Here is an 11,298-nt window from a genome sequence, read left to right as displayed (position 1 = left end):
ATATAGCAAAATATGATAGAATCTAAAATTCTAAGATGGGCCTAGAATTTCTCAGCTTTATTACCACAGCATTAGTGACCCAGAGTTATGGTACCAGTGCTGGGACCTAGAACCTAGTCCCACATGAGTTTCGGAACCTCAGAAGGGATTTTTTGCAGAGGCAGGAGCTTCTGTTCCCCAAAGAAGGCTCTTCCGTGTTAGGCATCCCTGCTGCTCTAGTCCATGAGTTACTGCAGTGCAACTGCATTATCCTCTAGGCCTCCTGCAGCCCACAGAATGTACTCAGTCTTTGGGCCCATGTTAAGTACCATGGTAATCTTCAAAACTTCCCCTTAAGTCACTTTCCAATAATGGTTTAGCTTGAGTCCTTGGCCTGCCTGTGGTTTCCTTAGCTGATCTCACTTTTGTCCCTATTGTTTATTGGTTGGTATCTTTGGAGATCTTTCCTAGCCCTTATTTTCCTAAGGCAAGAAGATGATTCCTTTGAAAGATGACCAGCACCCTCTTCGAGCTCCCCTGAGGTCTTCTTCCAGCAGTCCTCCATTTAGATGGCTTTCTCCTTCCACAGAGAGGAGAAGCAGCTGGCTGTGTTCATGATTTCAGTTTTATGTTTTTGCAATTGCACCAAATGCTAACATAGCATTTCTTTGGAAGTATATCAGCAGGAGCTTCACACGTGTACATTAATCTCAGTGCCCCTTCTGCTAAGTTTAGTTTAAGTCAGTTTTCCCTTTTTCAGGCAGAGATTTATGTGATCATAAAAATAATTTGTGGGCCGGGACTGTGCACAGAAAATGTCTGGGGAATTAGGTAGAGCCACTAATTCAACATGTTCCCTGTGGATATTTTTGTTTGGCTCTACCAATAGCGTTGCCTTTCTTCCTCCCTGCCTGAAGTCACCCCCTCCACTGCTCTTCTGAAATGCAATTGGGACTCATAAAGCATTCCTTTTTCCCTATTGACAGAATAATAAAGAGAGGATGAGACTATGGGCATTGCACTGTCTTGAACAAGGGGCACGTTTGAATCTATGAAGGATTCTATTTATACAAATAAGTTCCACTTCTCCACAAAGGTTAACCTGAGTTCTGAAATGCTGTGTGCACTTAATTTAATCAACAATGGTAGTAAAGCTATGAGCTAGTAACATACTAGACACATCTAGTTGACGGGAGCCACTCTCTCTGAGCTAGTGGTGGCTAAAAAGTTGAGCTCACCAACTTGAAGTACTCTGCTGCTTTATTTTCTCATTTTTCTAGAAAGCATCTTGAATGAGACTTCGGGTGGCTATAGACAAAGTAGGGCAAGGTTTATGGTCTTTCATGCTATTTCTTCAGCTTTCCCAAATGTCCAAAACGAAAGCACCTCTACTGGCGAGACCCACCCCATCCCACGCAACTTCCTTTGTGAGCTCTACCTTGAAATGGCAGAGGTCAATAAAAGCGTGTCTCCGTGAAAGTTCTCAGGGGACGTTAAACGCTTCTGGGAGTTACCCAAAGCCACTACTTGAAGTAGTTGAGTCCCGCCACCAAGAAGAACTTTTCCAGGAAGAGCTCGGAGTCCAGCACAGCGATGTGGGCGGCTCTGCCGATCAGGGTGTTGGCAGTGTTGGGCAGGGCGTGGAATACGTTATGTCGAATTAAAGTGCAGTCCTTGGCTTCAACCAGAGGGCGGAGAAGGTTGTTGATCATTTCTGCATAAATTGCCCCTGCAAAGAAGGAAGAGGGACCGTAAAGACTCAAAAGCTAGCAATGGGATCTAAAGAAGAGCACTAAACCTTAGGGAAGGGGCAGGTTCCTGGTCCAGCGTAGAACTTTACATGTCACTTTCCAAAGCCTTCTAATATTTGTGACCAACACCAAAAAGATGTAAAATTAGAGTTCTCTTTGTGTAGTGAGATTACAAAATGGTGGACGTGCGCACGTACGTGCATGTGTGTGTGTGTGCATGTGCGTGTGGCGGGGCACAGGTGGGGTGCTCTGTGGATTCACTCCCAGCTCTGCACTCCCTCATGTCTGTGCTTGTACTCCAAGCACCACTAGATCAAAGGTTCCCAGTACACTGGACCTGAAAACAAAGGCCCCGTGGACATGTGATCTCTATACTCAAAAGCCCAAATTCAAGGGTATACAAAAACGTGAAAAGAGAAACAACTCCACAGAACTGCTATTTGTTTTTCTGACAAGATCTTGAGCGTTAGATCAGACACCTGCAGATGGCAAAGAGGGAAGAAACGTAACAGAGAAGGAAGCGTTGTTTCCTGTGACTTCATGCCTCTGCCATCCCATCTCAGGTGGTGTGAGAGGGGAAGGAGATGTGTGAGACTCACTTTAAGTCAGGGGCCTTGTAACTCTCCTGCCTCATCTGCCCCGCCTGCCTTCTGGGACCAGGTGTTAGCAGTCTTGCTGAGCTCTTCTGCACTGCGCGGTGGCACAGCAATGTGATGGGGTTCCTGCTGAATGCGAACCCGGGGCAGCCAAGTTTTTTACATAAATGTTGTTGTGTTGTGTGCTGTTGAGTTGATTCTGACTCATAGCAACCCTATAGGACTTGGGAATTGCCCCCAAAGGACTTCCTAGGCTGTAATCTTTATGCAAGCAGATCCTCAAGTCTGGTGGGAAAACACTGATCTGTCAGTTAGCAGCCATTGAACCACCAGAGATCCATACATACACACACGCATGTGTGTGTATGCATATGTATAGATATTATGTATCTGTACATAGAGAGAGAAAGAGAGACAGAAAGACACAAGGAGAGAGACGGGGAGACTGAGAGACAGAAAAAGACAGATACAATCCTACCTCTCAGTTCTGGGATTAAAGAGCCCCATGCTGAAGAGGAAATGAATGTATGGGGAATTGTCTCCATGAACAACTGCCTCCTTTGCCATGAAACCAGAAGACCTGGAAGGTGCCCAGTTATTATAACTGAACATTTTGAGTAAAAATTTTCTATGGAAGAACTCTGATCAAAAAGGTGGAAACATGGAACAGAATTTCAACCTCTCCTAGAGCCACTGAGGCTGAATTAACCCTGAAACCATTGCCCTGAGACAATCTTTCAAATCTGAACTCATAAACCTAAAATACCCCTTGGAGCCTTCTTTAATCCAAACATCAGTCTAGCTTAATTAGTAAAAACCATCTGCCATGAACATTATGCTCCTTTAAAGAACTATCAATATGGGATCAAGTTGATGACAGCAACTAGAAAGGCTAGATGGGAAGCTTGGGGGCAGTGAGTTTATGGCAGTGGAGGAAGAGCAATTTGGAAAAGGAAGGTGAGGACGGCTGTATAGTTGGAAGAATGTCATGAGCGTCACTGAATTGCACGTGGAGGGATCGTTGAATTGGTGTGTGTTCTCCTGTGTATACGCTGCACAGGAATAAAAAACAAAGCACGACCCTCTTGTCATCATACTCCTTTCCATGAATTTACTCTTGATTTCTTAAGTCAGAAGGTCCCTATTGAAGCCAGTTAGGTTAGGAAAGCCTCCGCTAATCATATAGATGGGGCCTAAGGACACCTGGGGCAATACACAAGTCTTCACTAGTCAGGTAGGAAAGAGCACCCCTCCCCAACTGCCTGCCAACCTTCCTTCTTACAGATCTTTTTCAGCCGTAAACTCTGAGCTGGTCCTAGCTAATCCAGGAGTATGTACAAAGAGAACAACTCTGCCCTCTAGCTGAACCTGGAATGTTAAAACTCACGTCAAAGAGCCAAAAACCACCAGAACTACATCATTGGTGGTACACGGACCTATTTCAGAAGCAAGAGGTCCATCAGCCACTTCCATACCAGCTTATAACGCTACCCACTACAAATAATGCACAACACCTCCCAGAAAAGCTTTGAACATGTATAACTCCCTACTTCCCCTTAGGCTTAAAACTTCCCCAATCACTTGGTCTGGTGAGATAATGTTTTGAGAGCTATGTCCCTGTCTCTTCATTTGCTGTAAATAATAGAAGCTATGCTGAAAACTATTATTCGCTTGCCTCTGAGTTATTCTTAAGCAGAGTGCGAGCAGTGGACCCTTTGAGTCTGGCAACAGATTTGGCAACGGTATGGAAGGAAGCGTGGCTCACCTGCGTGTCTGTCTTTGAGAGCAGTCCTGCACATCTCGATCCTGGCTGAATGGAACGGCACATAGCGGTCTTGAGGAGATGCAACCAGCACAACATTCTTAAAATACTGCAGCCCTGGAACAAGAGCAGGGTGGGGATCTGTACTCGGGCAGTTTCACCCACACCCTTGGTGCAGGCTTGCCCCAGAGAGAGGCTGAGCAAGAGGCACCCAGGACCCAGGTCATCTCACTGCACAACGGTGTTCGAGTCTGAGATTTAACATGACAGTGGGGAGCAGGGGTGTATCGTGGGCACCCAGGGGAGGCTGAGAAGAGAGGCTGCTTTTGCGTGTTAGAAGACAAAATCTTTGTTCCCATCGGCCATGGAAGCTAAGATGACACACAGAAAGCCACCCTGAACAGTGGCAGGGAAAGAAAAAATAAGTGACACAAATTCTTTGTAGGCTATGAATGTTAAAGTGCTGAGTGTACTTGAATAGACAGGGGCACAAAGTGGCTCAGAAAATGGCCTGAGGGGACACAGCAGGATCTCCATTCAGGAAAGGGCAGAGGTACCAAGAGTCAGCACTCGAGGAATGAGGAAGGGCTATCCCCCGAGCAGAGGACCTTAGGTTAGCCAGCTGGTTGGGCAGGACTGAGCAGGCCCAGCGGCTGGCCTCTCCAGTCCCCACCTTGACCTGGAGACCACTCGGCCACGATCACTGCTGCCCCAAGGTCACCCCTCGACCTTGGTCAAGTTTCCAACTCTTGACAGAGTGAGGGTGCAGATGTGGGATCGGGCCAGTCTGAGAATGACCCTGTCTCTTGAGCACTGTTCCATAAATGGGCTGTGTCATGTTGGTAGAACTGCAGTTGGGTGGACAGCCCATGGATTGGCTCACAGACCTTGGACCTATGTGAACAGAACCTTAGAGCAATGGTGGGAAATAGTGGCTATAGCTTCTGTGTGTGAGATGACCCTCTACACTGACCTTGTCTCCCAGCCCCTGTGGAGAGTGTTCAAGAGAAGCTAAGCACATGGGTGGCTGTTGGCCCCTTGACGAGATGAAGATGCTGTACATGCTGTGTCTTCTGATTGCATTCCTCTGTAAAGTGAGGTCAACATGGCATTGACACTGATCTGTGTCTCAGGAGTGGGGTTTGCAGCTTAAACTCATGAGCACAAACTGAACCACTGCAGAACACATTACCCACCTGTTTTTTGGCTAAGCTGGTAGAGGAAACATTTGCGCAAATCAGCATGATCCCTGAAGGTCAGCTGCAAAAGGGACCCAGATTTCTTCAATTTCTGCATGAGCCACAAGCCTAGGGGAAGAATTGGAGTGGAGTCATTAAGGTGAGATTGCTGTGAAAATGTGGTTCTAGTTATCTTCAACTACAGACAGCTGTGGGCACTTCCAGCGTATGCTAGGGAAGTCAGAGGAAACATTTGCATGGATCAGCAGGCGTGAAAATGACCTGGAAAAGGCTAAAGCAACAGGCACCATGAAACCATCCCAACCCTCCAATCCACTGCATACCCTTTTGGGAATTTAGACCGAGCATGTTTGATTGTAGTTAGGTGCCTTCAAGCAGATTCCACCTCATAGCAACTCCATGGGAAAGAGTACAATGGCTCACAGGGTTTCCTAGGCTGTCATCTTTTTGGGAGCAGATTGCCTGGTCTTTTCCCCATGGAGCTGCTGGGTGAGTTTAAGCCACTGACTTTTTGGTTAGCAGCTGAGAGTTAACAACTTCCCCACCAAGACTCCTTAGCTTAAGGATACAATCCTAAACACAAAAAGCATATAAGGGTGCTCCTTATACATCCATTTAGGATGCTGAAAAACTAGAGTTGATGCAGCTGGTTAAGCAGCCACTAAAGGGTCACATCCTGAAAGAAGGCCTGAATCATGTGGCTCCTGCTGGGGGCTTCATGGCCATCTCCTGCCCCCCAGGGCATCCTGGGCTGTAGTCACAAAAGCCGCCTGTAGCTCACTGAAGACACCACACTTCTCTGACGTTACATGTTCTATGCCTTCTTCACAGCTGATGACACCACACTTCTATGTCATTACATGTAATAAGCCTTCTTCACAGAAGACTCTTCCCCTCATTCAATGCCCTGGTAATTCTACTCATCGTCCTCATCTTCTAAGGTATATTGGACCTTGCTTCCTTATCCTTCCTCATGTCTCTCCCTTAAAACAAATACAATTGTTGTTGTTAGGTGCCATCGAGTCAGCTCTGACTCACAGCAACCCTGTGTGCAACAAAATGAAACACTACCTGGTCCTGAGCCATTCTCACAATCCCTGCTAGGCTTCAGCCCATCGTTGCAGTCACTGTGTCCGTCCATCTTGTTCAGGGTCTTCCCCTTTTTCGCTGACCCTCCACCTTACCAAGCATGATATCCTCCAGGGAGTGGTCCCTTCTGACAACATGACCAAAGTAGGTCAGATGAAGTCTGGCCATTCTAGCTTCCAAGCAGTATTCTGGCCGCACTTCCAGGACAAATCTATTTGTTCTCCTGGTGGTCCCTGGTACTTTCAGTATTCTCCAGCAGCACCACAATTCAAAGGCATCAACTCTTCTTCGGTCTTCCTTGCTCACTGTCCAGCTTTCACATACATATGAGGTGATTGAAAATACTATGGCTTGGGTTAATGCCCCTTAGTCTTCAAAGTCACATATAGGAGCCTCAGAACTGAGGACTGTGCCCTTGTAGCCCATCAAACAGTTATATTTGATTTGCCAAACATACTAATTTTTCCTTCTCCTGTTTAATTCACAACATTATTATTTTAGCTAGATAGGTAGATCAATGATAGATAGACAGACAGACAGATAGGTCTTCTTGTTGTTAGTTGCCCTTGAGGTGGCTCCAAATTATGGCGACTTTATGTGCAACGGAGCGAAATGTCCAGTCCTTGTAATCATTGGTATGGTTGAGTCCATTGTTGTAGCCATGTGTCAATCCGTCCCATGGAGGATGTCCCCACTTTCACTGACCTTCTGCTTTACCAAACATGATGTCTTTCTCTAGCCATTGGTCTTTCCTGGTGATGTGCCCAAAGGAAGCCAGCTGAAGTCTCACCATCCTTGCCTCTGCGGATCGTCATGGTTGTATGTCTTTTATAGATATATCGATACACACCCACACTCACTATCTCCATTTCACACATAAGGAAACTTGGGATCATAGAGATTAATTGACATGGCTGGAGTCTTCACTAGAGGTCTGGGTGAGAACGCACCCCAGGCTTGCCCAACTCCAAAGGCAATGCTCTTTCTTCTAGTCCTTTCTGACCAGAACCTCAAAGATATCACCTTTTTGTTCACAGACAACTGAAGGTAGAAGAGCTCATGGAGAACATCTAGTCTACCCCATTTGGTTCATAATGAAAGGACCGTCTTCTAAGCCCAGGCCTCTCCACATCTGGAAGAGGCTCCAAAATCCCGGGATTCTATGAGAAAACTCTCTGCCTCTAGTTTTGTCTCCCTTCTGCCCCGACTTCATTTTAAGGATGCTGAGGTTGGGAAAGTCTTACCTGTACTAACCAGGGCACTGTTGTTGTATAGGGTCCCCAGGTGAGGCCCAGAGAGTGACAGGAACGTATGTAGTTTGTTGAGGTAATACCGAAACCGGGGCCGAGTGAGGACTGACCGGATGATGATGTTGCCAAGAGAATGGCCAATGAAGCTGTTTAGAGACAGAAGTGGCACATATGATTTGACAGCACAGGTTAGCTGCTGGAGAGACCTGTACTGGGACCACTGAGGGCTCAGCAGCCCTCCACTGCCCACTGGACTGAGGGAAACTGGCAAAGAGAATTAACCAAAAAAACCAAACCGATCTCTGTCAAGTTGACTCTGACTCATGGTGACCCCATGTGTGTCAGGGTAGAATTATTCTATAGGGTTTCCAGTGGCTTTAATCTTACAGAAGTATATTGCCAGGGCCTTCTTCTGTCTAGTCAAAGGCAAATCGTTCATGCCACCCCAGGGACCTAAACCAAAAACCCATTGCCATCCAGTCAATTCCAACTCATAGTGATACTATAGGACAGAGTAAACACAGACTGCCACATCTTTCTCCCATGGCTACTGGGTTCAAACCACCAACCTTTTGGTTTGCAGTTGAGTACTTAAATACTATGCCATTAGGACCTAAAAAGTGAAACCAAACTCACTGCTGTCCAGTCAGTTCCAACTCACAGCAAGTCCCACAGGGTTTCCAAGGTTGTAAACCTTTATGGAAGTAGATTGCCTCATTTCCCCCGCCCCTAGAATACCTACTGCATTTGAACAGTTGACCTTCTGGTTGACAGCCAAATGCCTGACCTATAGCTCCACCAGAGTACTTCTACTAGGACCTAAGGGCTTCTAATTTTCCCTCATCAGGTTTCCAAGGCCAGGCCTTGTTAAGCTTCAGGCAGGGTCTCCATGAACAGAAGCTTTTTCTCCCTGTGTGGTCATCAGGAAGTGTGGGCACATCACCTGGCTTTGTGTCACTATAGTAGGTTCCTTTCTGATCTCAGACCTCCCCCTCAGTCTCCTGGGGTCAGGTGGGGTCATTTCTGAAAGGCACATCTAATACAGAAATGTCCCGCTCATTCACAGGATAAAATCTCAGCTCCTTAGATCAGCTTATGAGTCCCCTCATAACCTGTCTTCTCACCGCCTCTACAGCTTCATCCATTCATCCATTCATTCATTTATCAAAATCTGTATCGAGCAGCCTGTCCTCAGCCCCACCCTGTGCTTGGCATACTTTCTGTATGTTCTGCTCACAGGTCCATGGACTCAATACCTTGTTATGTTTAAACTAAATAATTATTCACTGAACCCCTACTGTATGAGAGGCTGTTTCTCCCCCTCTTACGGTTAGCATAAAGTGAGTGAAGAAATGAAACAAGTGTCAGTCTATGGAATTGCATTGCCTTGTCTGTATCCTTTTATTTTTACCTAACTTCTCCAGGCCTCAGATTCGTCACTTGTGAAATGAAGAAGTTACTGTCTATTTCAAGGACTAAATGGACCTTCAATGCTGAGGGCTTAGAATGACACAGGGCATAGTGCAAGTGACCAAAATGCAAGCTATTCATGACTGTTATCACCATCTAAACATTTAAAACCAGTTATTTTCCACTCTAGAAAGACAAAACAAGCAACAGCTGAAAACCTCTTACTGAATGCGCAACCTACTCAGCTGTTGAATGGATTGTTCCAGTGCTGGTCCCATTTAAAAAATGGAGAAACAGAGGCTCAGAGATGTAGAAAGCTTGAAAACGTTTTACACAGCTGGCACAAGGGAGAGGCAGGATTCAGACCTGTGAGGGTTTGGAAGAACAAAAAGAATCCAAACCTAGGAATTCTGGCTTTTAAGACCAGCACTTTTTCTACTGAGCCACAGAAAGTTGATTCTTCCCCACCCATTCTAAGACTGATCTGGGTGTCCACCATCCCTAGTACTCAATTCTGCTCTGAAGGTAATCTACTTGCTCAAAGGCACAGGTTAACTTATCCCGGGGACATCCAGAAGGCATCATACAGAACCTGTATACAGCAAGCACTCACAAAAGTCCCCTCTCCCCCCTGCATTAACTACCTGTGGTTTCCTTTTACCTAATTCGGGATATGGAGAGGTTATACAACTGAATGTGTTGAATGATCTCGTCCAGCAGCCGGTCTGTCATGGTATCGAAATCTGCAAATGTATCCATCTGGAAGAAGACAGCAGGGAAAGGTGAGGGGTGGGGTCATGGTAGGGGCCCGCTCTGTGCACAGCCTATCTTCTTCATTCAACGTTATTGAGCATTCTGGGGTGTGAAGCCTGGTGCTTGAGCTACAGATCGGGATTCAGCATCAGGAAAGAGGACCACAGAGTGGCTATAATGAAGAAACTCGGGGATGTTGAGGACTTTTCAGCTCCCCTTTGTAGTCAACAGGTTCTCTAAGTTCTCATCATCTCTGACACTGCAGTAGGACTTATGCACCATCTACTTGAAATAACAGAGGCCTACACATCACCTCTGACTATAAAGCAGTCACAACCAAATGTCATGGGTTACACAGACATCAATGAGAGTCACCCTCACCAAGCAGGGCCCCTTGGAGACCCAAATCATTTATGCTCCAAGTTGCCACCAACCCAAATGCCCTAGGAGATCAAAAGAATCACCTGGCTCCCATGATCCCACTTATTACCCTTCCCCACACTCCTGAAATAAAGCAAGAAGTCTCTCTCCAGGCCCTCCATGCACATGGACAGTTTTGGTAGAAATGTTCTCCCCACCTCAATCTGTGTGTGTCCACAGACCATTATCGTGGCTCTAGGGGGTTCATGTGAGCCATGCCCCGGGGAGTCCTTCAGCGCAGATGTTTTGTTGTCATACCTGATTCTTCTCAGACATCAGGAAGTCCAGTTTTCCTCCAGGGAGCCCCAGTTCTATGAAAGTCTTTACCAGCCGGAGATCTGCACTGTTCCCTAAAAACGATGGATAACCCACCCCAGTCCCACGGTTAGTTAATACACAAGGACAGCTGGAGACACACCACCTCCCCTTTCTCCCTCAGTCCATTCTGTTTGCCCCCAATATTTTACAGGAGGTGCCATGCCACCTAATGGCTGATGTAGAATAGCCTGGGATCTACAACCCTCAAGTCTCTTGCTTAATACAATGACTACCTGTTCAGGTCTTCCACTTGTAAATAATCAGCATGGCCCCCAATCCAGCCAATCAGGACCTCCTCATCTACAGGGCAATACACTTGTCTTTGGACACAGGAGTCACGAGCATGCAAACTCCAAGGGGCAGAGGAATGAGATCTGGAGACTGTGAGGTTGCTGCCAGTCACAGAGGCACAAAGAACATGGGAATGAATTTCTGAAATAAAGACAGTCCCCGGTAACGAATGAGATCTGTTCCTAAGTATGTCTTTAAGTAAGTCTTTAAGTAAAATTTGTAGGTAAGGTGCATACGGTGCTTATTCAGCCTTGCAAAGAGCTGTGGTGGCACAGTGCCTAAGGCATGTGAGTGCTAACCAGAAGGTTGGTGGTTCAAGCCCACCAGCTGCTCTGCAGATGGAAGATGGGGCAATCTACTTCCATAAAGATGTTGTTGTTGTTGTTAAGTGCCGTCGAGTCATTTCCGACTCATAGCGACCCCATGCACAGCAGAACGAAACACTGCCCGATCCCGCGCCAGCCCCACAATCCCTGCTAT

General features: G+C 46.5%; 1 protein-coding gene across 1 annotated transcript in view; it reads right to left on the bottom strand.

Annotated features, from left to right (window-relative positions):
• Positions 1-1,502: 1,502 nt before the first annotated feature.
• FAM135B (family with sequence similarity 135 member B) overlaps positions 1,503-11,298 on the bottom strand; it is a 171,398-nt gene continuing 161,602 nt past the window's right edge. The window contains exons 14-19 of the mRNA XM_007940571.1: positions 10,468-10,559; positions 9,698-9,795; positions 7,621-7,772; positions 5,285-5,395; positions 4,092-4,205; positions 1,503-1,708 (exon numbers count right to left, since the gene is read on the bottom strand). Coding sequence (XP_007938762.1) covers positions 1,503-1,708; positions 4,092-4,205; positions 5,285-5,395; positions 7,621-7,772; positions 9,698-9,795; positions 10,468-10,559 — 773 coding nt within the window. The remainder of the gene's footprint in view (positions 1,709-4,091; positions 4,206-5,284; positions 5,396-7,620; positions 7,773-9,697; positions 9,796-10,467; positions 10,560-11,298) is intronic.

This window comes from Orycteropus afer, unplaced genomic scaffold (assembly GCF_000298275.1).
Source record: "Orycteropus afer afer isolate SDZICR_OR568_19922 unplaced genomic scaffold, OryAfe1.0 scaffold00069, whole genome shotgun sequence".
NCBI classification, from domain to species: domain Eukaryota; kingdom Metazoa; phylum Chordata; class Mammalia; order Tubulidentata; family Orycteropodidae; genus Orycteropus; species Orycteropus afer.
This window is presented reverse-complemented; position numbering and strand designations above follow the sequence as displayed.